This window comes from Ylistrum balloti, unplaced genomic scaffold (genome assembly GCF_031769215.1).
Source record: "Ylistrum balloti isolate Yb309-2 unplaced genomic scaffold, AGI_CSIRO_Ybal_v1 Utg369764, whole genome shotgun sequence".
NCBI classification, from domain to species: domain Eukaryota; kingdom Metazoa; phylum Mollusca; class Bivalvia; order Pectinida; family Pectinidae; genus Ylistrum; species Ylistrum balloti.
This window is the reverse complement of record NW_026781961.1, coordinates 1314517-1342506: the sequence shown is the minus strand read 5'-3', so window position 1 is coordinate 1342506 and position 27990 is coordinate 1314517. Positions and strand designations below refer to the sequence as shown.

Below are 27990 nucleotides of genomic sequence, written 5' to 3'. Positions count from 1 at the left end.
ATGTTTGTACTTGAACATAACTTCAAAGGGAATTTCTTGAACATTCAAACATAATTAAATTCAGTGAAATCAAAACCTACTAACGCATAAAAAGTCATAGTAATTATCACAAGTACATCAAAACTACGTAATTAGGACACAGGTTAAAACAAAGATATTATAACAAAGGAAAAGTGACGAAGGATTCCGAGAATTTAACTCGAAATCAAGTGAACAGGAAATCAGATGTGTCCTATCTTAATTAGTATACATTTTGTCTCCTTATTTTATTTATTTATACGTCAACAAGTTAGTAGACTATTTTTACGGAAAGGATTTTTTTCTTTCAAATAAACCATATCACAGCTTGGGTTTTCAAGGAAAGTTTAACTAACAGGGGTACCAGCTCCGAAAGTGTTGAGGATTTGATGAGTCGGACACGGCCTAGTAACAATGTTGATACGAAATTTCCATTAATTATAACCGACATGTGTATTTTATAAAATATATAATGGATTTAGTCAATTCACACACTGACTTAACTAGTGTTAGGTACTGAATTTGTTCATTAGAGCATATAAAAAATAAAATATAGTTAAAATTCATATCGCTTCACAAACAACAAACAACCCAAGGACAGCTATACACGAAGGGTGCAACAGTATTAGAATCGGACCCATTCCACTCTCTGGGAAAAAAAAACAAGCTATCACCTTTCCGTTCTATTGATGGATGGAAGAACAGATGAGCTAACTACCGATCAACAACCAGGTGTTCGGTGTATCAACAGTTTATGTATAGGGCCATTTGTTACTTCTAAAATGGCACCCAAAAACGTGATTACACTAATATATGATTATCAATGCTATAAGATATAACGTATTGTAGTAAATGCAAAGACAGTTTGGACCCAGCACACCAACAATGTTCAATAAAAGTGTCTTGTTAGTAAGAAAGCGCCAGAATGTTGATACATATGAATAACCATATCTGTGAAAAATTCACAATCAAACCAATATGATGAAGCTTCCAATGTCACATAAGTTTTTCACATGTAAAGACACTCCCACTTTTCTACCGTGTCACGGAAACAGGACGAAGAGGGTCGAAGAAACGGATCTCTGCTCCAGCATGTTTTCACGTTTGCCTCCACGTTTTCTTCCACGTCAGTTCCGAATACGGGCATTTCATTCCCGTTTCCAACCAAACGTTCTATCTGTTTGGCGTTCAGGGAATCAAACGGTTCATCTTGGGAGATGACTTCAAACACCACCAGACCAAGGGAGTACATGTCGGCTCTCATCATGGCAGCTCGATCTAACAGCTCCCCACGCAGTACTTCTGGAGCAGAATAACGAGGGGTTCCGATATTCCGAACCTAATGAAATAAAAAAAAATTACATGATACCGGATATTTATGAAAATCTTACTATACGTTTGGAAGTATTTATCATGACTGTCAACGAAAAAGGTGTAGGGTGTGCATTAATCTATTCATTCTTTTCTATAAGTGCCAAAATGAAATACACATTGTATACCTTCAATACAACATCTTCATGTGCATATGGCCAACCTGACCTTCCATTCTCGTAAAATCTACCGGATGTCATTAACATAGTATAATCAATTTCTGAATAGAAACCTTTGTTTATCTTTTAATCCACTGCCTATGAATTTCAATAACAGTCTGAACCTCTTTATCTCGAATTCAGTGAGATCATAGGAAAACGAGATAACCGAATATTCGATTAAAGTGAGTTCGAATGTTTTGTGTAAAGTTAGGCAGGCACCGACGAAATGCTTCGGATTAAACGGGATTTTCAAGTTATGCGAGTCCGAGATAAAGATGTATGATTGCATATTTCTTTAGGACTTAACGGTTACACCAATTCTATGTATATTTTATTACTGTTATTGCTTTGTCAGGCCATTTCATACAGTTAGACTTACCTGGTCATGGTTAGTGGAAGACGTATCCGAATTGTTCCTCATCATGCTGAGCCCAAAATCAGTGATCTTTGCCACATAGCCGCGGTCACCGGTCGCCATGAGAACGTTCTGTGATTTTATATCACAGTGAGCGATGTTATTCGCATGTAAATAATCTAACCCTCGGCATATCTGGACAATGATGCTTAGCTTGTCGTCTTCTGTCAGGGAGATATTGTCGTTCATGTGCAACATTTGGAACAGACATCCCTCCATGAACTCCATGACGATTGCGATGTTCGGTGTCACACAACAGGCACCAAGGAACTGGACAATATTTGGATGGTCGAGTGTGCAGAAGACTTTGATTTCCGAAGCGAACTCTTCTAATCGTTTCTGTGATACCCTCTGAACTCTAAGTTTCTTTACTGCAACCACAGTCCCCTTCCACGTGGCGCAGTGGACATCACCGAATCCACCATGACCTATTTTCTCATCCAAAATCAGCTCGTCGAACTGAATTTTTTCTCCGCGGTAACTTTGAAGGAGATCATATGACGTCATCGGCCCTGTACTCTTGTTTGATTTCTGCTGCCAAAGTCGGATCTGATCCATTCGGTGAATTAGGTCAATAGCCTGTTCGCTAACTTCCTCCGAATATGCATCGTCTTCATTCAGGTAGTAGGGGTTTACATCAATCTCCTGGACGAGAAATAAAATACGGAATAAGAAAAGTAGTTTAACGTTTTAAACACAACACGAAAAATAGGTAAGGAAAGAAACAAATACAACAGCTTAAAATACAAAACGGATTTTGATTTTCTTTAGATTAAGGGAAAACAGGATTTCATTTTAATATGCGTCGCCAAAGGAAATGTTTGAAGACGTTACCATTTAAAATTAAAATTATTATTTCAATCTAAATTTTAAAGGCAGATTTCAAGTACTGTCCATCAGTCATTATCTATCGGTAACTATTGCATTTATTGTGTAGCGTAAAGTTTGATTTCTACACGGTAATTTGTTTGTATCAGAATAGAGACATATAGAAATGTTGAATCGTTACAAGAAGAACAGTAGAGTGTTTTCATAGATAGTTGTATGTATTGATATATGTTCTAGTACTTTGAAGGCATTATCTATATTACATAAAGATTCCTATCCTTTGATTGAGTCTGAGAATAACTCATTTCAATGAGTTTCTGGCAAGGCGAAATGAAACTTTCGTGACAGTTTCGCCAAACTCTTGCAAGATTCTTTTTATCCAATAACTTGCGTACTTTTGTGGGTATTTGTAAATACAAAAATAAATGTAAGAATTAGTAGATAAAAAATTTAAATAGTTGATGCCTCTTTCATAAATGACGTCGGAATGGAGATGACGTCATGACGTTATGACGTCACATCAATGAGAACGTTCAGTCAATTACTGTTCTGCACATGTGGTCATAACAAGAGGTATGTTTTTCATAATAAAAAATAGTGAATTGCTCTCGCTAACATAACGCTACACATCCAGGTAACACGTTGTTATGGACTCCAATCTTAATAATTGGAAATATTAAACAACAAAAACAGTTAGCTTAATTCACTGCATAAAAAAAGAAAATTACGAAATACTCACAGGGTTCTCAATATAATTGTCCACTATGTCTTTAATATGCGATTTCATTGTATCGTCTTTCGATTTGCCAGGAGTTGGTTTCTTCTTGTTATGTTTTTCTCCTGACCGTGAGGTCCTAGACACCACCATGGAGCCGACAGGTAAACCGACACGCCCAATGCGCCGGTTAAAGGCGTTGTCAACATATAACTTCACACCTTGGGACTGAGTGGAGTTCTTGGATATGACTGCTGTTCCATGTTCCATTCCTACCCTTCCTTTACTCCGGTTATACGCATTATCTACATAGGTTTTTGGAGATGAGCTTTGCGATGCTCCAACACCACTAGCTGCTGATCCTCGTGACACCGGCATGCTACCGACGGGCATGCCCACCCTTCCAAGATTTCTATTAGATGCATTATCTACATAAGTCTTGGTGGATGATCCGCTTCCGAAGGAACTTGCTCCAAAACCACTAGCTGATGACCCAGCTGATCCTCGTGACACCGGCATGCTACCGACGGGCATGCCCACCCTTCCAAGATTTCGATTAGATGCATTATCTACATAAGTCTTGGTGGATGATCCGCTTCCGAAGGAACTTGCTCCAAAACCACTAGCTGATGACCCAGCTGATCCTCGTGACACCGGCATACTACCGACGGGCATGCCCACCCTCCCCAGACTTCGGTTGGAGGCGTTGTTTACGTACGACCTAGGCATATCTGTTAAACCTGCTGATAAAGGAATACGTGCTTGATTTCGGATCATGATTCACATGTTAGTATTTTACATAAAACGACGGCCTATCCACGCTGATCGCAAAAAATGTTTTTCCGAGTAATTGAATGTACCGTTAGCTTAATGAATATAAAAATATAAAATAAAAAATAAGAATATGTATGATGCTTTTTAATGGTTACCTTAATGGTACTTGTCGCTATTATCCCTGTTCAGGTTTTGTTAAATTCAGATTAAGCATAAGACGTTTACGATGCCAAAAATCCTCGTAGATCGGGTAATTATTCGCCCTAAGTCAATTTATTGAATATTCGCTGTTTGATTTTTTTTAGTGTTTTATTATAAATGATGATGGTTCTTAGCCAGAAAATAGTTCGGGGGTTTATATCTATAAATTTGTTTATTAAAACTATGAAAATCAAAATAAGCTGAGCGTACAGTAGCTGTTCGAATAAGTCATCACAGAGTTTCGTCCCTTGAATGGTTAGTGACGTATGCAGAATCTCCGTCAGTTACATTGTATAGCAATTTTATTCCAGGAAATTTCGTTGTTGAAGAGATTGGCCTGCCATACTGTAAGTAGGAATTATCCTAAAATGTTTTGTATATTGACAAGTTCATAGGTCAAATATAGGTAAATTAATAGAATTGATGTGACTGCTTTCACTTTCGCTTTTCCTAAACTGAATGAATACATGTCTTATTGACATCTGAATTAATCAGATAGATCTCTCCTGAAAATAGGTGAATTCCCTGGCTTGTTTGTCGGTTTTGATTCTGTGAAATATTATAAGAAATGGTTCAAAATGATGTAGGAGTTGACTGAGAGAAAATTATATCGATTTTTAAGAATAAATTTACTATGTTACACAATAATTGTCAATTAAATTGTAAATTTTGTTTCGATTTAAGCTTTTGCCACATTCGTACCTGGTCTAACATCACGTGATAACGACATAATCAGATTGAGTCAATCAAGTGTTAAGTCGTGTACATGTCTACTATTGTATGTTAATTCACCTGAATTAAGATAGAAATAAAACTGAAGGTTGTCTATCTGTCAGGGACGAATTTAATCCAAATTATCACCGGATACTAAGTTATCACAAGTCACATTGGTAATTATGATACAATATGAATCTAGCCCTTCGATCTAGGCGAGTGAATATATATAAAAGAAACACAACATCAGGATTTCCGTGAATGGTAATTTAAAAGATTAACTGGACAAAATGATTGAATATTTTCTGTTAGTTTCAGACAAATTGTTTGAAATATTATACTGTATGTAGTCAATACAAGTTTAGCAATTCATGTAATATCAATATCTACAGACAGGAGTACAACATGTTGCCACGGGGATGTAACAAGAACTCTTAGTCGTACAATAGGTATAAGTGTCTTCCTTTGTCTCGCGTGTCCCATAGTTAAAACGCGAGAAGTAACACCATTCTGTATACACACAAACTGTAAACTGAAACTGATAAAGTTAACTTAACCACCGCGGTAACTGTACTGGCAGACATTTTAGTGGTACATGTATTAACATTCAACAGCATGTTACGATAAAGATGAAAGCATAAGAAAAAGCTTAAAAAAGGGAAAACTTAAATAAACAATACTACCGTATCGCTGCAGTGTCAACAAGCCGCCCGTCACAGACTGAGTTTCCAGGTATAAAACTGAGCCTAGTTAAGATCAAAGGTCGCCTGCAAGTAAAACGCTGATAATCATATGTCAACACGGACACAGCAAATGTTTACAACGTTTCAACTTTATTTTCGTCTGTTAACTACAAATGTAATTATACATTTATACTGAATGATGCATTGTAAATGTCACGGCATTTTCTGTATAACAATATACCTGAACCATGTACTTAAATCTCTGCTATTCGGAGACGTTATAATCATTGTAACCTAACCATGCGTTATAAAAAATAAATGATATCATTATGACACGTCGTGGAATTCCCGCACAATTTTACGTTTACTTTCACTTTCGTTTCCCGGTAGATGATAATGAAAGTAACATCTCAGGGTCTTTCTATATATAGACTGCGGATTAAAATTTGTGTTTTTCAAAAATATTATCAAGAAGGAAAATAAGTGTTAAAGGGAAAATGTTGTGGCCAGTTAATTGTTTGAACCTGTTGATGCCACCAATATTGATATATCTATTTGTAAAGGTTGAGAGTATGGTCGCCTTACTAGCCGGGTCGAGCGGTAGAGTGTCCAGCTAGAGACCGAAGGGTCATTAATTCAGATCCCGCTATCTCAACATAAAGTTAATGAAAAAATCTATTGATCTTTCACCCCTTGGAGGTAAGATTGGTGGATCTCAACCCGAGTGGAATGAACTCGTAGTTGTTTTATTTAACTGCGAGCATTGATTTTCCCATCATGCATTTCTATCATAAGCTATATTGGGACAGCTAACGGCATTATGTTCTTTTACGAGACAGACATATGCGTTACACGTGTTAACGAGCCCGACAACATCTCTGAAGAGATTGTTGACATTTACAACTGAAATATTGACCTGGATACAAGATATAACCAAATGACTTTCTTATTTACATAACAATACAAGTGACCAGTAAACCACTTATAGCCTATAGACAGTTGACGTCAATGTGGATAAAATCATAGCTTTAAGTCTAACGTGATTATAAAAGTCATTTTGTTGTCCAACATCGTCCTTATCTGTTCCATCTGATATATAGCTATACTATACTCATATTGACTTCATAGAGTGTATTTTGTACTATCAGTTAATTAAAAGTCCAAACATTGCTTAGATTGTACAAAAGACCCATGAGTAAATATCACGTTTTAATACATCATACAGCTGCTGCGTCCTTCCAGGATTTGTCTTTGAAGCTAAGGGCATAAATTTTGAAAGATTGTACAAAAATATACAAGTAAATAGAACCTTTTAATACAAATTTAGAGTTAGATATTGTAGAGCCAGACAATTAATTCAGCTGCATCATACAGCTGTTTCGTCATTCAATAATTCATCAGTGAAGCTAAGGGACTAAATTTTGAAAGATCACTTCTAATACATTTTTAGAGTTAGATACAGTAGAATTAAACAATGAATTAAACTGCATGATACAACTGTTTCGTCCTTCTAGGACTTGTCAGTGATGCTGGTAGGGCATAGGGTTTATTTCTGATGAGCCTATTGCATGATTCGTAAGAGGTGACTTAATTTATATATTTTAATATATAATTACAAAATTATATATTTTTATATCTCAAATTATATATTAAATATATTATTATATTTTATATTTGTATTATGTATATTATTATATCTCATATTATATTCTCCATTCTTATTTTAAATTCAACTTTCTGTGATAAAGATTTGGATTCTGCTCCCAAATCTATAGGCTAGAGGAATGAAAATGGTACACAATGGCAATCGATGGATCAACTTTAAAATGCTCATCCACATCAGTCGCTTAACACGATCTTTCCCTATAACATAATCAAGAGGGAAATATTTTTACCAGTTGTATAATTAATGTGATGATTTTAATTTCCTGTTTGTAAATTTTTCATTTCTAGAGAGCAACATGTCTGCATACCTAACCTACGCAGGTGATTCGATATCTACGAAGTCGTTCGCAGAAACAAGGTTTTCATGCAAGATGTTGGCAATTGACGGACAAACGCTCAGCGATTGGTCTTGAGAGATGAAGGTTGATAATAATGATTGGGATTTTTTACATTTGTCGTAATGAACTTACTGGAAAAAACATATTTCTTTCCGCAATATGAAGTTTAACGTGTCTGATGCTCGCTGGTTCCGCCTGTGTTTACCTTGTTCTTATTTGAGAACGTGACATTTCTGACAGTGTTTATCAAATTAGATTTTAAAATCTTGAACTGTAGCAGCATTAACAACATGTTGATTACCTTCATTCTTCTTTTGACTTAAAAATTGTACTCCCCGTCAATTGAACGAGAAAACGAGGAGTATAATCGTTGCTTAAATTATTTTTCCATTATACTGTTACTACTATGAACACAAGTTTTGGAAATTCCTCGGTCACGTCTTTTAAGTTAAACTGCGGTCAAGCTGCTGACTGATGGTTGTAAAAGCTTAATCCGACGTTATTTCCAGTTAATTGACTATGACAGATGTAGTCAGTATATTGTCCGCTCACGACGAACAGCTAACGAACCGATTATTTAAAAGTCTTAATTACGATATTGTCCTCCTCTAAACTAGAAACAATGAAATTTCAATCTCAGCGCAATAGCAACGGTTTCGACTGCTTTCTGCACATTACATGTATTGTTGAGTGTAATGGTAATATTTACGACCGTTGTTGCATGAATATGTAACACTTTTCCTTATAAAAAGGAATAATTTAAGACAAAAATATGAAATGTCCCTTTGCTAATATAATGTTTAAGTTTTTTTGTACTGTTATCATCAATGACGCAACAAAATCTTAAATTTATTGGTTTTTGCTTATTTTTCCTTGCGTGAAGCTGGTATTTGGCGATAATGAAACAAATCTATGACGTTTTGTAGTGTCATCACTCACGAATGATGAACCAAATTGACTTGAACCATTCCGAAAGTGAATCCAATGCAGCGTGTTCTTGTTTCATACATTCTCTTGCATAGTTTTCAACATAATCCATTAGTATCTTGAACTTCATTTTCAAATTAACGAACGTGGTTTCATGATAGTAAGGATCCTTCATGAAAAGCTCTACCCATTTAAAATTTTGAATAATAACCTCGAAGCAAAACCGTTCTATCCATTAGACACTGATTTCTTATGTCTGCCGATTAAAGATTGAGACAACATTGGTATGAATTGTATAAAAATCCGAAGTGATAAGTCAGACATTATTTCCAGTTAATTGATACAGGTCCATGAAAGATGCTAACAGTCTTGTCAGCATCAAATCATAACTAAGTTTATAAGCTCTGAAAGCCCCATTTTCAATTCTACTTTTTGCAATGCCAGAATACCATATATATATAGAGAGAGAGAGTAGAGATTTATATTAGATGGTATACTCGACGATTCTAGTAAGTTCCATATACGAAGAGTTAGAGTATAGTAATGTTTTGTTGAGTACAGCTGTGTCTTCTGAACCTGCAATGTCGTCAGATGCATGTTTTGATTTTCCCTTCGGCTGGTTTTCTAATAAAGAATCAATGAATTGGTAACAAAAATAGTATGAAAAGTAAATGCCCCGGGTGATACGAAGAGTTAGAGTATTTCAATTAAAAAGTGATGTTTTGTTGAGTACAGCTGTGTCTTCTGAACCTGCAATGTCGTCAGATGCATGTGTTGATTTTCCCTTCGGTTGGCTTTCTAATAATGAATCCATGAATTGGTAACAAAAAAGTATGAAAAGTAAATGCCCCGGGTGAGGATCGAACTCACGACCTTCAGATCGCTCTGTACATGTTTAGTGATTATGAGACTGACGCGCTACCTACTGCGCTACCGAGGCACATGATTACATCAAAAGAGTTGTTTGTTCAATTGAAAAAGTAAAGCATAAATTTGCAATTTAAAAAAAATGAAACTAAACATGAATTTAACTAATATTTTTTTTCATAAATTGTATGTGTTAATTATTTTATTCAGTTCAAAGAATTCTTAGTTTTTACGAACAGATTCTGTTTTGATTTTCCCACCATGCCTTGCTGTTAAGATGATCTGGCCGAACCTGTCTTCACGCGGGCAACATTGATACATGTTAACATGTTCGGCTACACACTTGAAAGCATTGCAATAGGTTTTTGATTGTTGAACATATTTACCTTGTCACTCCATATACATAACGCCAGGTATATTTACCTGAACAATACACACTATCAACTGGGACTTTGTGGAGACGCCAAGACGGCATGGTAGATTCAGACCTACATTTTAATAGAGGTCAAATTTGTGTATAATTTTGCCTTTAAGTTATATTTTCTCTTCGAAGTAGACGCATTGCAAATAACACGGAGCAAATCCGTTTCTACTAACCTATATTGCATTTTGTTGTGTACTGACTGTGTCCAGTGAGATACTACTCAACTATACAGGTGGAAATGGGCTTATCGCGGGTGTTAGCAAGACACCTCAACTTCACGTTCTCTTTATGCCATACACCAGAACAAGCTATTTGATAAACTGACCCACATGTACTATGGCAATACTGAGCAAAGTGGAAATCAATTATTCGCATTACCCGCTGGGTTCAAAATGTGTTCGTGGAACATTCAAGCTATTTATGATAAGATCTCAGAAATATCTCATCATGTCCAACATTAGGAGTTGGATATTTTGTGTTTCCAAGAAACGTGGCTATCAGCTGATATAAGTAACGAGGAGGTGAACATAAACAGTTACCCGTTGGAACGATTAAATAAACCAGATGAGAAAAGGCATGGTGGTGTAGCGACATACATCAAGGGCAATGCACCTTTCATTAGACGTAGAGACTTGGAGGTAGAGGGCTTGGAACAACTGTGATTCAAATTCAATTTAAAACCTCCAACCCTCTACTCATAACAATTGTAAATATACCCCTTTACTGTGATAATAAAAGTTATGGATGGACAAATTTTAAAACTTTCTCGGGTCCTGTCAAAATGAAGGCAAGGAAATTGTGGTAATGGGCGACTTTCATATAAACTTAATAAAAGATACTTGTGATCTTAGTGACCTATTGGAAACTCTACAACTTCATCAAATAGAAAGGACCCAACCCTTGTTACTGCAACTACAGAAACTCTGATTGACCATGTATATGTTTCCAAACCAGATTTTATTAGAGTAGCCAAGGTATTGAGAAATGGACTTAGTGACCACTACCTTGTGTGTGTTGTGCGTAAAAAACATTTGGATCAAAATGTTCACATATTAATTTTTGTTTTCTAATCTTTTAAGTATTTTGATGAATTTAAATTAAAAAACCGAATTAGCCAGTGCTCCTTGGTCAGTAATTGAAACTTTTTCTGACATAGATGATGTACTGGAAACATGGCTACACCTATTTTACAGCATAGTTGATATATATGCTCCAAAACTGGAAAAAAAGGGTGAAAAAATCCAGTCATTCTGAATGGATGGATGCAACTATCCTGGAAAGTATGAAATGTAGAGATCAAGTTAAGCGTGATGGTGACTATGATCAATATAAGATCCAGAGAAACCAAGTAAAAAGTGAAATTGTAGAAGCAAATTCATCTTACTACAAGTCTGATATTGAAAAGAATCTAGATGATCCGATTAATTTGAAGAAATTCGTTCGTGAAGTTGTTACGAAACGGACAAGTTCTTCACCAAATGTTATTGAAAATAATGGTGAAAATATTTATGATAAAAAGAAAATGGTTGACCTTTTCAATAAGTACTGGTATAGCTGAAAAATCAACTTCGCTCTATGATAATATTCATATTGGCCCTTCATATGAAAAGCTTAAAAGGTTCATCTCAAAGAAAATAGTTGAAAACTGTGATTTCGTAATTCCAAATATGGACACTGATTTTGTTGACATTTTTTTAATCATTAGTTTTTTAAAAAAGTTGTTGGTGTAGACGGTATTAGTTCTCGATTACTGAAAGTAGCATTTTCCGAAATTGCACCCTCGATTGCCTATATGATGAATCTGAGCATTCAAGCAGATAAATTATCAAGTCAGTGGAAATTGGCCAAAGTTACACCACTTTTCAAAAGTGGATGTGCTGTTGATGTCTTCAATTCAAGACCTATTTCTGTATTACCTATCTTATCAAAATTGTAAGGACGACATGCACATAGCACTTTTTATGATTTTTAAACAGAAAATGACCTTATTGTTTCTTCACAGTCTGGTTTCAGAGAGAAACATTCTTGTGGGACGACACTTTTGAACATTGTAAATACGTGGGCAAAAGTATTGATGAAGGTCTTTTAACTGGAGTAATATTTTTTGTTCATAAAAAGGCCTTCGACTTGGTAAATCACAGTTTTCTTATTGATAAAGTGCAGTTGTATAAATGTGATCACAAAAGTGTCCTGGTCTACATCTTACCTCAAAAACCGAGCACAAAAAGTATCTATTGCAGGAAGTTTATCAGATGCAATGACTATAATACATGATGTGCATCAGAGTCCCATACTCGGCCATTTGATGTTTTTGATTTCTATTAATGACTTATCTTTGTGTGTTCAACCTCAAACTGACATGTATGCAGAGGATTCTAGTTTATCTGCGTCTGGTGCTTTTATTGAAAGTGCTCAATGACAACTTCAACAAGATATTTCTTATGTTGAGACCTGGTGTGATGAAAATAGAATGATTGTGAATGTAATTAAGTCCAAATGCTTGCTAGTTGCTTCAAAACAGACATTATCACGTAATGAATACTCTCGAAATTTGAATATGGAAGATGGTTCTTTGGAGCATGTTTCAATGTCAACATGGAACAGTGCCAGAACATTTGTGCTTGAAACAGAATGGCCATTTTAGAAGTATTAAGGTTTCAAATGCAAACAACATCAGTGTTCCAAATCAAAGAACAACATCCTATAGTAAACAATTTCTTATTGCTGGTATTCAACTTCCGAATGGACTTCCAAATGAGTTGAAGTCTTTAAACACATTTCCTAGTTTTAAACAAAAGCTTATCAAACATCTTCATACTTTTTAAATTTCACCTCTTAATTTGGTAATAAAAATATTTTAGAATATGCTACATTAGCGTATAACTAGGTCAATTTTTACGTTTAGCTATATTAGCATGTTATGGATATTAGGCAATAACTATTCAATAAATGTAACAACTTTGCATGAATATTGTGCATTCTGACATTTTCACCTTAACACATGTGGTGATAGTAGCTTAAAAGGTTATTTTGTCTCATTAAATTGTGATTCTGTTTTATGTTATAGAGTGTGCCGTTATTGTCATTTAATTTTGTAATAAACCCATGTATTTTACTAACAAGAGGACCATGTGGAAGATTAGCCGTTTGGCCAAACATGTTTCATCCTCAATAAAGAATGTTTATTATTGTTATTATTATCATTTATTCATCGATGACATCTGCCATGTAAACATTGGTCCATCAAAGAAAGTAACGTCACGTTCTCAACTCAGAATAAGTTATACAACAACTGATCCAACAGCCAAAGTAACGAGCATCAAACACATCCAACTTGAAATTACTATGGCGACCATATATATTTCCCGATAATTTTCATCAACCTGCACCTGTTTAATCCCGTTGGTATATGTTTGATCGTCAGTTTACGAGTTCTTGCACGAAAATCGTGAAAATGGGAACAAGCCAATGACAGATGTAAGCAGTCTTGTCAGCATGAACTCAAAACTCAGATTACAAGCTCTGAAAGCCTAATTTTCAATCCTTCCTTTTGGAATACTAAAATACCATAGATACATAGAATAGAGGTTTAGATGAGGTGGAATAGTCTGCGTTGTAGACCGTTTCATATACGAAGAGTTAGAGTATTGTAATAGCTGTGTCTTCTGAACCTGCAATGTCGTCAGATGAATGTGTTGATTTTCCCTTCGGTTGTTTTTTCTAATAAAGAATAGATGAATTGGTTACAAAAACAGTATGAAAAGTAAATGCCCCGGGTGAGGATCGAACTCACGACCTTCAGATCGCTCTGTACATGTTTAGTGATTATGAGACTGACGCGCTACCTACTGCGCTACCGAGGCACATGCATCCTTCAAAAAAAGTTGTTTTGCCAATTGAAAAATAAAGCCTGAATTAGAGATGAAAACCAATGAAACAAAACATGAATTAAAATATTATGTTTTCTTAAATTGTATTTATTAAAGATTTTATTAAGTTCATAGAATTCTTAGTTTCTACGAACAATTCTGTTTTCATTTTCCCATCATTCCTTGCTGTCAAGACAATCTGGCCGAACCTGTCTTCACGCGGGCAACCATGATACATGTTAACATGTTTGACTACATACTTGAAAGCATTGCAATATGTTTTTCATTTGCTGAACATATTTACCGTGTCACTCCATATAAATAACACCACGTATATTTACCTGAGCTATCCAATAGACAATTGAGAATTTGTGGAGATTCTAAGGCACCATAGTTGCTAAAGACTTACATTTTAACAGATGTCAAATTTGCGTCTAATTTTGCCCTTAAGTTATTTTTCCTCGTCGTAACAGACACATTGCAAATAACACGTAGCAACTCCATTTCTTTCGATGCACTAATGAACATCAGATATACTGCATTGAAATCTGGCCTATTCAAACAATATCATTGTTGGGTATACTTTTGTGGAACTGATATCAAGAACATCGAAAGCTCCTCCCGTTTTGAAATTGCTAACAAATGTATAAATGTGTGTTCTGGGCCAGAGAACTACACGAAGGCAATAACTTTCAAATTAATGGCTGCCATCAGCATGGACTTAAGAATAATACATTGAGATATGAAATGATCATCTTAAGGAGACGATATTCGAAAAAAAATAAACCCAAGAAAACACCATCATGGCAACATAATCATAATTCAAACTTTAATTCAATAAAACTTATGCAAACTATGAACAAAAGTGATATTTACACGGTGACTTCTGAGCAAATACAAGGACAATATGACCAGGTGTTCCAGAAGAGTAAGTGTCATCTGCTTCATCGACGACATCCGCCGTGTAAACTTTGATCCATCCCAAAAGTAATGTCACCAAACTAACGAGCATCTAAGACATACATTTTCCTGCAAAGCAAAGAAATAGAATTTTTCTCGATGAGATAACTATGGCGAGCATATAATGTTCCCGTAATTTTCATCAACCTGCATCTGTTTAATCCTGTTAGTACAAGTTCAGTTGTCAGTTTACGAGTTCTTGCACGAAAATTGTGATAATGGGAGCAGGCTAATGACAGATGTAAGCAGTATTGTGAGCACGAACTCAAAACTCAGATTATAAGCTCTGAAAGCCTAATTTTCAATCCTACTTTTTGCAATACTAAAATACAATAGAATAGAGGTTTAGATAAGGTGGAATAGTCTGCGTTGTAGACCGTTCCATATACGAAGAGTTAGAGTATTGTGATGTTTTGTTGAGTACAGCTGTGTCTTCTGAACCTGCAATGTCGTCAGATGCATGTGTTGATTTTCCCTTCGGTTGGCTTTCTAATAATGAATCCATGAATTGGTAACAAAAAAGTATGAAAAGTAAATGCCCCGGGTGAGGATCGAACTCACGACCTTCAGATCGCTCTGTACATGTTCAGTGATTATGAGACTGACGCGCTACCTACTGCGCTACCGAGGCACATGCATCCTTTAAAAAATGGTTTTGCCAATTGGAAAAGTAAAGCCTGAATTAGAGATGAAAACCAATGAAAAAAAAAACATGAATTAAAATATTATGTTTTCTTCAATTGTATTTTTTAAAGATTTTATTAAGTTCATAGAATTCTTAGTTTCTACGAACAATTCTGTTTTCATTTTCCCATCATTCCTTGCTGTCAAGACAATCTGGCCGAACCTGTCTTCACGCGGGCAACCATGATACATGTTAACATGTTTGACTACATACTTGAAAGCATTGCAATATGTTTTTCATTTGCTGAACATATTTACCTTGTCACTCCATATAAATAACACCACGTATATTTACCTGAGCTATCCAATAGACAATTGAGATTTTGTGGAGATTCTAAGGCACCATAGTTGCTAAAGACTTACATTTTAACAGAGGTCAAATTTGCGTCTATTTTTGCCCTTAAGTTATTTTTCCTCGTCGTACCAGACACATTGCAAATAACACGTAGCAACTCCGTTTCTTTCGATGCACTAATGAACATCATATATACTGCATTGAAATCGGGAAAATTCAAAAAGTAGCATTGTTGGGTATACTTTTGTGGAACTGATATCAAGAACATCGAAAGCTCTTCCCGTTTTGAAATTGCTAACAAATGTATAAATGTGTGTTCTGGGCCAGAGAACTACACGAAGGCAATAACTTTCAAATTAATGGCTGCCATCAGCATGGACTTAAGAATAATACATTGAGATATGAAATGATCATCTTAAGGAGACGATATTCGAAAAAAACATAAACCCAAGCAAACACCATCATGGCAACATAATCAAAATTCAAACTTTAATTCAATAAAACTTATGCAAACTATGAACAAAAGTGATATTTACATGGTGACTTCTGAGCAAATACAAGGACAATATGACCAGGTGTTCCAGAAGAGTAAGTGTCATCTGCTTCATCGACGACATCCGCCGTGTAAACTTTGATCCATCCCAAAAGTAATGTCACCAAACTAACGAGCATCTAAGACGTACATTTTCCTGCTAAGCAAAGAAATAGAATTTTTCTCGATGAGATAACTATGGCGACCATATAAGGTTCCCGTAATTTTCATCAACCTGCATCTGTTTAATCCTGTTAGTACAAGTTCAGTTGTCAGTTTACGAGTTCTTGCACGAAAATTGTGATAATGGGAGCAGGCTAATGACAGATGTAAGCAATGTTGTCAGCATGAACTCAAAACTCAGATTATAAGCTCTGAAAGCCTAATTTTCAATCCTACCTTTTGCAATACTAAAATACCATAGATACATAGAATAGAGGTTTAGATGAGGTAGAATAGTCTGCGTTGTAGACCGTTTCATATACGAAGAGTTAGAGTATTGTAATGTTTTGTTGAGTACAGCTGTGTCTTCTGAACCTGCAATGTCGTCAGATGCATGTGTTGATTTCTCTTCGGGCGGTTTTCTAATAAAGAATCCATGAATTGGTAACAAAAACAGTATGAAAAGTAAATGCCCCGGGTGAGGATCGAACTCACGACCTTCAGATCGCTCTGTACATGTTTAGTGATTATGAGACTGACGCGCTACCTACTGCGCTACCGAGGCACATGCATCCTTTAAAAAAGTGGTTTTGCCAATTGAAAAAGTAAAGCCTGAATTAGAGATGAAAACCAATGAAACAAAACATGAATTAAAATATTATGTTTTCTTAAATTGTATTTATTAAAGATTTTATTAAGTTCATAGAATTCTTAGTTTCTACGAACAATTCTGTTTTCATTTTCCCATCATTCCTTGCTGTCAAGACAATCTGGCCGAACCTGTCTTCACGCGGGCAACCATGATACATGTTAACATGTTTGACTACATACTTGAAAGCATTGCAATATGTTTTTCATTTGCTGAACATATTTACCGTGTCACTCCATATAAATAACACCACGTATATTTACCTGAGCTATCCAATAGATAATTGAGAATTTGTGGAGATTCTAAGGCACCATAGTTGCTAAAGACTTACATTTTAACAGAGGTCAAATTTGCGTCTATTTTTGCCCTTAAGTTATTTTTCCTCGTCGTAACAGACACATTGCAAATAACACGTAGCAACTCCGTTTCTTTCGATGCACTAATGAACATCATATATACTGCATTGAAATCTGGCCTATTCAAACAATATCATTGTTGGGTATACTTTTGTGGAACTGATATCAAGAACATCGAAAGCTCCTCCCGTTTTGAAATTGCTAACAAATGTATAAATGTGTGTTCTGGGCCAGAGAACTACACGAAGGCAATAACTTTCAAATTAATGGCTGCCATCAGCATGGACTTAAGAATAATACATTGAGATATGAAATGATCATCTCAAGGAGACGATATTCGAAAAAAAAATAAACCCAAGAAAACACCATCATGGCAACATAATCAAAATTCAAACTTTAATTCAATAAAACTTATGCAAACTATGAACAAAAGTGATATTTACACGGTGACTTCTGAGCAAATACAAGGACAATATGACCAGGTGTTCCAGAAGAGTAAGTGTCATCTGCTTCATCGACGACATCCGCCGTGTAAACTTTGATCCATCCCAAAAGTAATGTCACCAAACTAACGAGCATCTAAGACATACATTTTCCTGCAAAGCAAAGAAATAGAATTTTTCTCGATGAGATAACTATGGCGAGCATATAATGTTCCCGTAATTTTCATCAACCTGCATCTGTTTAATCCTGTTAGTACAAGTTCAGTTGTCAGTTTACGAGTTCTTGCACGAAAATTGTGATAATGGGAGCAGGCTAATGATAGATGTAAGCAGTGTTGTCAGCATGAACTCAAAATTCAGATTATAAGCTCTGAAAGACTAATTTTCAATCCTTCCTTTTGCAATACTAAAATACCATAGATATATAGAATAGAGGTTTAGATGAGGTGGAATAGTCTGCGTTGTAGACCGTTTCATATACGAAGAGTTAGAGTATTGTGATGTTTTGTTGAGTACAGCTGTGTCTTCTGAACCTGCAATGTCGTCAGATGTATGTGTTGATTTTCCCTTCGGTTGGTGGTCTAATAAAGAATCCATGAATTGGTAACAAAAACAGTATGAAAAGTAAATGCCCCGGGTGAGGATCGAACTCACGACCTTCAGATCGCTCTGTACATGTTTAGTGATTATGAGACTGACGCGCTACCTACTGCGCTACCGAGGCACATGCATCCTTTAAAAAAGTGGTTTTGCCAATTGAAAAAGTAAAGCCTGAATTAGAGATGAAAACCAATGAAACAAAACATGAATTAAAATATTATGTTTTCTTAAATTGTATTTATTAAAGATTTTATTAAGTTCATAGAATTCTTAGTTTCTACGAACAATTCTGTTTTCATTTTCCCATCATTCCTTGCTGTCAAGACAATCTGGCCGAACCTGTCTTCACGCGGGCAACCATGATACATGTTAACATGTTTGACTACATACTTGAAAGCATTGCAATATGTTTTTCATTTGCTGAACATATTTACCGTGTCACTCCATATAAATAACACCACGTATATTTACCTGAGCTATCCAAAAGACAATTGAGATTTTGTGGAGATTCTAAGGCACCATAGTTGCTAAAGACTTACATTTTAACAGAGGTCAAATTTGTGTCTAATTTTGCCCTTAATTTTTTTCCTCGTCGTAACAGACACATTGCAAATAACACTTCGCAAATTCATTTCTTTCGATGCACTAATGAACATCAGATATACTGCATTGAAATCTGGCCTATTCAAACAATATCATTGTTGGGTATACTTTTGTGGAACTGATATCAAGAACATCGAAAGCTCTTCCCGTTTTGAAATTGCTAACAAATGTATAAATGTGTGTTCTGGGCCAGAGAACTACACGAAGGCAATAACTTTCAAATTAATGGCTGCCAGCAGCATGGACTTAAGAATAATACATTGAGATATGAAATGATCATTAAGGAGACGATATTCCAAAAAAAATAAACCCAAGAAAACATCATCATGGCAACATAATCATAATTCAAACTTTAATTCAATAAAACTTATGCAAACTATGAACAAAAGTGATATTTACACGGTGACTTCTGAGCAAATACAAGGACAATATGACCAGGTGTTCCAGAAGAGTAAGTGTCATCTGCTTCATCGACGACATCCGCCGTGTAAACTTTGATCCATCCCAAAAGTAATGTCACCAAACTAACGAGCATCTAAGACATACATCTTCCTACTAAGCAAAGAAATAGAATTTTTCTCGATGAGATAACTATGGCGAGCATATAATGTTCCCGTAATTTTCATCAACCTGCATCTGTTTAATCCTGTTAGTACAAGTTCAGTTGTCAGTTTACGAGTTCTTGCACGAAAATTGTGATAATGGGAGCAGGCTAATGACAGATGTAAGCAATGTTGTCAGCATGAACTCAAAATTCAGATTATAAGCTCTGAAAGCCTAATTTTCAATCCTACCTTTTGCAATACTAAAATACCATAGATACATAGAATAGAGGTTTAGATGAGGTAGAATAGTCTGCGTTGTAGACCGTTTCATATACGAAGAGTTAGAGTATTGTAATGTTTTGTTGAGTACAGCTGTGTCTTCTGAACCTGCAATGTCGTCAGATGCATGTGTTGATTTCTCTTCGGGCGGTTTTCTAATAAAGAATCCATGAATTGGTAACAAAAACAGTATGAAAAGTAAATGCCCCGGGTGAGGATCGAACTCACGACCTTCAGATCGCTCTGTACATGTTTAGTGATTATGAGACTGACGCGCTACCTACTGCGCTACCGAGGCACATGCATCCTTTAAAAAAGTGGTTTTGCCAATTGAAAAATTAAAGCCTGAATTAGAGATGAAAACCAATGAAACAAAACATGAATTAAAATATTATGTTTTCTTAAATTGTATTTATTAAAGATTTTATTAAGTTCATAGAATTCTTAGTTTCTAGAACAATTCTGTTTTCATTTTCCCATCATTCCTTGCTGTCAAGACAATCTGGCCGAACCTGTCTTCACGCGGGCAACCATGATACATGTTAACATGTTTGACTACATACTTGAAAGCATTGCAATATGTTTTTCATTTGCTGAACATATTTACCGTGTCACTCCATATAGATAACACCACGTATATTTACCTGCGCAATCCACGCTATCCAATAGACAATTGAGATTTTGTGGAGATTCTACGGCACCATAGTTGCTAAAGACCTACATTTTAACAGAGGTCAAATTTGTGTCTAATTTTGCCCTTAATTTTTTTCCTCGTCGTAACAGACACATTGCAAATAACACTTCGCAAATTCATTTCTTTCGATGCACTAATGAACATCAGATATACTGCATTGAAATCTGGCCTATTCAAACAATATCATTGTTGGGTATACTTTTGTGGAACTGATATCAAGAACATCGAAAGCTCTTCCCGTTTTGAAATTGCTAACATGTATAAATGTGTGTTCTGGGCCAGAGAACTACACGAAGGCAATAACTTTCAAATTAATGGCTGCCAGCAGCATGGACTTAAGAATAATACATTGAGATATGAAATGATCATCTTAAGGAGACGATATTCCAAAAAAACAAACCCAAGAAAACATCATCATGGCAACATAATCATAATTCAAACTTTAATTCAATAAAACTTATGCAAACTATGAACAAAAGTGATATTTACACGGTGACTTCTGAGCAAATACAAGGACAATATGACCAGGTGTTCCAGAAGAGTAAGTGTCATCTGCTTCATCGACGACATCCGCCGTGTAAACTTTGATCCATCCCAAAAAGTAATATCACCAAACTAACGAGCATCTAAGACATACATCTTCCTGCTAAGCAAAGAAATAGATTTTTTCTCGATGAGATAACTATGGCGAGCATATAATGTTCCCGTAATTTTCATCAACCTGCATCTGTTTAATCCTGTTAGTACAAGTTCAGTTGTCAGTTTACGAGTTCTTGCACGAAAATTGTGATAATGGGAGCAGGCTAATGACAGATGTAAGCAGTGTTGTAAGCATGAACTCAAAATTCAGATTATAAGCTCTGAAAGCCTAATTTTAATCCTACCTTTTGCAATACTAAAATACCATAGATACATAGAATAGAGGTTTAGATGAGGTGGAATAGTCTGCGTTGTAGACCGTTTCATATACGAAGAGTTAGAGTAGAGCAATGTTTTGTTGAGTACAGCTGTGTCTTCTGAACCTGCAATGTCGTCAGATACATGTGTTGATTTCTCTTCGGTTGGTTTTCTAATAAAGAATCCATGAATTGGTAACAAAAACAGTATGAAAAGTAAATGCCCCGGGTGAGGATCGAACTCACGACCTTCAGATCGCTCTGTACATGTTTAGTGATTATGAGACTGACGCGCTACCTACTGCGCTACCGAGGCACATGCATCCTTTAAAAAAGTGGTTTTGCCAATTGAAAAAAAAGCCTGAATTAGAGATGAAAACCAATGAAACAAAACATGAATTAAAATATTATGTTTTCTTAAATTGTATTTATTAAAGATTTTATTAAGTTCATAGAATTCTTAGTTTCTACGAACAATTCTGTTTTCATTTTCCCATCATTCCTTGCTGTCAAGACAATCTGGCCGAACCTGTCTTCACGCGGGCAACCATGATACATGTTAACATGTTTGACTACATACTTGAAAGCATTGCAATATGTTTTTCATTTGCTGAACATATTTACCGTGTCACTCCATATAAATAACACCACGTATATTTACCTGAGCTATCCAATAGACAATTGAGATTTTGTGGAGATTCTAAGGCACCATAGTTGCTAAAGACCTACATTTTAACAGAGGTCAAATTTGTGTCTAATTTTGCCCTTAATTTTTTTCCTCGTCGTAACAAACACATTGCAAATAACACTTAGCAAATTTATTTCTTTCGATGCACTAATGAACATCATATATACTGCATTGAAATCTGGACAATTCAAACAATATCATTGTTGGGTATACTTTTGTGGAACTGATATCAAGAACATCGGAAGCTCCTCCCGTTTTGAAATTGATAATCAATGTAAAAATGTGTATTCTGGGCCAGAGAGTTACACGAAGGCAATAACTTTCAAATTAATGGCTGCCAGCAGCATGGACTTGAGAATAATACATTGAGATATGAAATGATCATCTTAAGGAGACGATATTCGAAAAAAAATAAACCCAAGAAAACATCATCATGGCAACATAATCATAATTCAAACTTTAATTCAATAAAACTTATGCAAACTATGAACAAAAGTGATATTTACACGGTGACTTCTGAGCAAATACAAGGACAATATGACCAGGTGTTCCAGAAGAGTAAGTGTCATCTGCTTCATCGACGACATCCGCCGTGTAAACTTTGATCCATCCCAAAAAGTAATATCACCAAACTAACGAGCATCTAAGACATCCAACTTCCTGCTAAGCAAAGAAATAGAATTTTTCTCGATGAGATAACTATGGCGACCATATAATGTTCCCGTAATTTTCATCAACCTGCATCTGTTTAATCCTGTTAGTACAAGTTCAGTTGTCAGTTTACGAGTTCTTGCACGAAAATTGTGATAATGGGAGCAGGCTAATGACAGATGTAAGCAATGTTGTCAGCATGAACTCAAAATTCAGATTATAAGCTCTGAAAGCCTAATTTTCAATCCTACCTTTTGCAATACTAAAATACCATAGATACATAGAATAGAGGTTTAGATGAGGTGGAATAGTCTGCGTTGTAGACCGTTTCATATACGAAGAGTTAGAGTAGAGCAATGTTTTGTTGAGTACAGCTGTGTCTTCTGAACCTGCAATGTCGTCAGATGCATGTGTTGATTTTCCCTTCGGTTGGCTTTCTAATAATGTATCCATGAATTGGTAACAAAAACAGTATGAAAAGTAAATGCCCCGGGTGAGGATCGAACTCACGACCTTCAGATCGCTCTGTACATGTTTAGTGATTATGAGACTGACGCGCTACCTACTGCGCTACCGAGGCACATGCATCCTTTAAAAAAGTGGTTTTGCCAATTGAAAAATTAAAGCCTGAATTAGAGATGAAAACCAATGAAACAAAACATGAATTAAAATATTATGTTTTCTTAAATTGTATTTATTAAAGATTTTATTAAGTTCATAGAATTCTTAGTTTCTACGAACAATTCTGTTTTCATTTTCCCATCATTCCTTGCTGTCAAGACAATCTGGCCGAACCTGTCTTCACGCGGGCAACCATGATACATGTTAACATGTTTGACTACATACTTGAAAGCATTGCAATATGTTTTTCATTTGCTGAACATATTTACCTTGTCACTCCATATAAATAACACCACGTATATTTACCTGAGCAATCCACGCTATCCAATAGATAATTGAGATTTTGTGGAGATTCTACGGCACCATAGTTGCTAAAGACCTACATTTTAACAGAGGTCAAATTTGTGTCTAATTTTGCCCTTAATTTTTTTCCTCGTCGTACCAGACACATTGCAAATAACACTTCGCAAATTCATTTCTTTCGATGCACTAATGAACATCAGATATACTGCATTGAAATCTGGCCTATTCAAACAATATCATTGTTGGGTATACTTTTGTGGAACTGATATCAAGAACATCGAAAGCTCTTCCCGTTTTGAAATTGCTAACAAATGTATAAATGTGTGTTCTGGGCCAGAGAACTACACGAAGGCAATAACTTTCAAATTAATGGCTGCCAGCAGCATGGACTTAAGAATAATACATTGAGATATGAAATGATCATCTTAAGGAGACGATATTCGAAAAAAAATAAACCCAAGAAAACATCATCATGGCAACATAATCATAATTCAAACTTTAATTCAATAAAACTTATGCAAACTATGAACAAAAGTGATATTTACACGGTGACTTCTGAGCAAATACAAGGACAATATGACCAGGTGTTCCAGAAGAGTAAGTGTCATCTGCTTCATCGACGACATCCGCCGTGTAAACTTTGATCCATCCCAAAAGTAATGTCACCAAACTAACGAGCATCTAAGACATACATTTTCCTGCAAAGCAAAGAAATAGAATTTTTCTCGATGAGATAACTATGGCGAGCATATAATGTTCCCGTAATTTTCATCAACCTGCATCTGTTTAATCCTGTTAGTACAAGTTCAGTTGTCAGTTTACGAGTTCTTGCACGAAAATTGTGATAATGGGAGCAGGCTAATGACAGATGTAAGCCGTCTTGTCTGCATGAACTCAAAATTCAGATTATAAGCTCTGAAAGCCTAATTTTCAATCCTACCTTTTGCAATACTAAAATACCATAGATACATAGAATAGAGGTTTAGATGAGGTGGAATAGTCTGCGTTGTAGACCGTTCCATATACGAAGAGTTAGAGTATAGCAATGTTTTGTTGAGTACAGCTGTGTCTTCTGAACCTGCAATGTCGTCAGATACATGTGTTGATTTCTCTTCGGTTGGTTTTCTAATAAAGAATCCATGAATTGGTAACAAAAACAGTATGAAAAGTAAATGCCCCGGGTGAGGATCGAACTCACGACCTTCAGATCGCTCTGTACATGTTTAGTGATTATGAGACTGACGCGCTACCTACTGCGCTACCGAGGCACATCGTCCTTTAAAAAAGTTGTTTTGCCAATTGAAAAAGTAAAGCCTGAATTAGAGATGAAAACCAATGAAACAAAGCATGAATTAAAATATTATGTTTTCTTAAATTGTATTTATTAAAAATTTTATTAAGTTCATAGAATTCTTAGTTTCTACGAACAATTCTGTTTTCATTTTCCCATCATTCCTTGCTGTCAAGACAATCTGGCCGAACCTGTCTTCACGCGGGCAACCATGATACATGTTAACATGTTTGACTACATACTTGAAAGCATTGCAATATGTTTTTCATTTGCTGAACATATTTACCGTGTCACTCCATATAAATAACACCACGTATATTTACATGAGCAATCCACGCTATCAAATAGACAATTGAGATTTTGTGGAGATTCTACGGCACCATAGTTGCTAAAGACCTACATTTTAACAGAGGTCAAATTTGTGTCTAATTTTGTCCTGAATTTATTTTTCCTCGTCGTAACAGACACATTGCAAATAACACTTAGCAAATTTATTTCTTTCGATGCACTAATGAGCATCAGATATACTGCATTGAAATCTGGACAATTCAAACAATATCATTGTTGGGTATACTTTTGTGGAACTGATATCAAGAACATTGGAAGCTCTTCCCGTTTTGAAATTGATAATAAATGTAAAAATGTGTATTCTGAGCCAGAGAGCTACACGAAGGCAATAGCTTTCAAATTAATGGTTGGCAGCAGCATGAATAATACATTGAGATATGAATGATCATCTTAAGGAGACGATATTTTGAAAACAATCTAGAAAATATTTACATCGCAACACAATCATAACTCAAACTTAAATACAAGAAAGCAAATGCAAAATATGAATAAAAGTTATAATTACACATAGACTTCTGAAAAATTATAAGGATAATACGGCCAGGTGTTCCGGAAGTTTGTCCGCTTTCTGGACGGCATGTAAACTTTGGTCAATCCAAGAAAGTAATTTCACGTTCTCAAATGAGAACAACGGATGTAAGAAGAAAAGAATTCCAACTTCCTATCAAGCAAAGAAAGAGTATATTTCTCAATGATTTCATTAAGGTGACCATAAAATGTCGAAATAATTTGTATCAATCTGTATATTTTGAACCCCGATGTTACGAGTTTGTCCGTCAGGTGACGACTTCTTGCACGAAAATCGCGATAATGGGAACAGGCTCATTGACACTGAATCAACTATGAATTAAAATTGGTTGGAGATGCTCACTTGTTTCTTTCCAGAAATTGAAATTATCACGTTTATCATACAGCTTGGTTGAACACTGTCCATTTGGTTTCGGTGAAGGTAAAAATCGAAATATATGCTTCCAAGAAGAACTAGAGACGGTAAAATGATTGTAATGTTATGTTGATAGAGTAAGTAGTGCGACTTAGATCAGGAATTCAGTTGTACAAAAGACACATAAACATGTAGTTCCCTCCGATACAAAAGAATTATACACAGTAGAAACAATCAATGAAATAAACTACATCATACAGATGTTTCGTTCTTCTAGGTCTCGTCAGTGATGCTAATGGCCAAAATGCTCGAGTCTTGGATGCGATAGCAAAAAAAAACATCCACTCTAATCGATAGCAACGTCAAAATCTACACTGTGAAGTGCGCTAGCTCCATAATTATGATGAGAATGACTATGGTCTGAATCTCTTATGACTCAGCCTTGATTATATTCTAAAGTTATTACTTATATATTCCATATCAGGGAATAATCTTTCTGGATAATAGTGTAAAGACACGCCTGGCACGTCAAATATGATGAAAACAAAAACAAACAAAAAATACGCCAACAAATCGTACAATACTTTGAATCATCCCTCCATTTATACATCATAGTGAAAACATTTGACGTCGTTTCCATAATGAAAGAACTGTCCATTTGTTAAGGAAGCAGGTGTTAAATAGCGTTATGTGTGTTCTTTAGATTACAACGTTCATAAATATGCACCAATGTAACACTCAGCAATGCTGCCATACCACTGGTGTGACCTGGTTACATTTTGTGCACTAGTTGCAGTGAAATTGAAACCTTGATCACGTTAGTGAGTTCGTCCTTGTAGATATCACTGTGAACACATTACAAATAGAAGTAAATAAGTATACATCAGGATCATTCGAAGTAATTTCATGGTGTAAAATTGATTCAGAAACGTTCTTTAAAGAATTGTCTATTTATCAAAGGACAAAATTCAAGGTTTTGTAACCTTAAACATATCGTTTGCCTTGTTTGGGAATATTATGTCCGTATTGATAATCTGGTTGTAACAACGATTATCACCAGTATGCAAAGTGTTCCATTGCTGTTCTTATAACATAAGTTTTGATCTTAGAACAAACGAAAATGATATTTAAAGTGTATCATATGTTCTTACTAACAGATATTCTGTCACCAAATTTCATTTAAGGTTTGCCGTACAGATCTTGAATACTTTAGGCATACATCAGTTGTTTTTTATCTGTTTTTGCTCAGAATACATTGTTAAAGTCGTTATATTTACGTTCATGTCGTGCCTTACTTAGCATATACGGACCAAAGGTGTTTAGAAGTGTAATATCTCGTGTTTCATCTCCTGGCATGTGGCAAAAATTCAATATTTATGTTATAACTCAAATCTGCACAACACGAACTAAAATTGTTACATCATACCAATATCACGATATGTAAATATATCATGCAATGCTAATTTACAAAAATATTTCTATTTCATCATCATATCTAATGAGGACATATTCATCTATATTCTTTCTGACTTTCTCT

The 27990-nt window shown here is 35.4% G+C and overlaps 1 protein-coding gene and 9 non-coding genes across 10 annotated transcripts; all 10 read right to left on the bottom strand.

Annotated features, from left to right (window-relative positions):
* Positions 1-809: 809 nt before the first annotated feature.
* Positions 810-4237, bottom strand: LOC132543775 (uncharacterized). The gene is made up of 3 exons (XM_060207299.1): positions 3533-4237; positions 1930-2610; positions 810-1357 (listed from the first exon to the last, which is right to left on the bottom strand). Exons 1-3 carry the CDS (start codon positions 4235-4237, stop codon positions 1028-1030), a joined length of 1716 nt encoding a protein of 571 aa, XP_060063282.1. The 3' UTR covers positions 810-1027.
* A 5418-nt stretch (positions 4238-9655) lies between these two features.
* Trnam-cau (transfer RNA methionine (anticodon CAU)) lies at positions 9656-9750 on the bottom strand. Its single transcript has 2 exons — positions 9714-9750; positions 9656-9691 (listed from the first exon to the last, which is right to left on the bottom strand). It is a non-coding gene; the product is annotated as a tRNA-Met (tRNA).
* Positions 9751-13869: 4119 nt separating this feature from the next.
* Trnam-cau (transfer RNA methionine (anticodon CAU)) lies at positions 13870-13964 on the bottom strand. Its single transcript has 2 exons — positions 13928-13964; positions 13870-13905 (listed from the first exon to the last, which is right to left on the bottom strand). It is a non-coding gene; the product is annotated as a tRNA-Met (tRNA).
* Positions 13965-15466: 1502 nt separating this feature from the next.
* Trnam-cau (transfer RNA methionine (anticodon CAU)) lies at positions 15467-15561 on the bottom strand. Its single transcript has 2 exons — positions 15525-15561; positions 15467-15502 (listed from the first exon to the last, which is right to left on the bottom strand). It is a non-coding gene; the product is annotated as a tRNA-Met (tRNA).
* Positions 15562-17073: 1512 nt separating this feature from the next.
* On the bottom strand, positions 17074-17168 carry Trnam-cau (transfer RNA methionine (anticodon CAU)). The gene is made up of 2 exons: positions 17132-17168; positions 17074-17109 (listed from the first exon to the last, which is right to left on the bottom strand). It is a non-coding gene; the product is annotated as a tRNA-Met (tRNA).
* A 1512-nt stretch (positions 17169-18680) lies between these two features.
* On the bottom strand, positions 18681-18775 carry Trnam-cau (transfer RNA methionine (anticodon CAU)). Its single transcript has 2 exons — positions 18739-18775; positions 18681-18716 (listed from the first exon to the last, which is right to left on the bottom strand). It is a non-coding gene; the product is annotated as a tRNA-Met (tRNA).
* A 1506-nt stretch (positions 18776-20281) lies between these two features.
* Positions 20282-20376, bottom strand: Trnam-cau (transfer RNA methionine (anticodon CAU)). The gene is made up of 2 exons: positions 20340-20376; positions 20282-20317 (listed from the first exon to the last, which is right to left on the bottom strand). It is a non-coding gene; the product is annotated as a tRNA-Met (tRNA).
* A 1513-nt stretch (positions 20377-21889) lies between these two features.
* Trnam-cau (transfer RNA methionine (anticodon CAU)) lies at positions 21890-21984 on the bottom strand. Its single transcript has 2 exons — positions 21948-21984; positions 21890-21925 (listed from the first exon to the last, which is right to left on the bottom strand). It is a non-coding gene; the product is annotated as a tRNA-Met (tRNA).
* A 1508-nt stretch (positions 21985-23492) lies between these two features.
* Positions 23493-23587, bottom strand: Trnam-cau (transfer RNA methionine (anticodon CAU)). The gene is made up of 2 exons: positions 23551-23587; positions 23493-23528 (listed from the first exon to the last, which is right to left on the bottom strand). It is a non-coding gene; the product is annotated as a tRNA-Met (tRNA).
* A 1517-nt stretch (positions 23588-25104) lies between these two features.
* Positions 25105-25199, bottom strand: Trnam-cau (transfer RNA methionine (anticodon CAU)). Its single transcript has 2 exons — positions 25163-25199; positions 25105-25140 (listed from the first exon to the last, which is right to left on the bottom strand). It is a non-coding gene; the product is annotated as a tRNA-Met (tRNA).
* Between the last annotated feature and the right edge of the window lie 2791 nt (positions 25200-27990).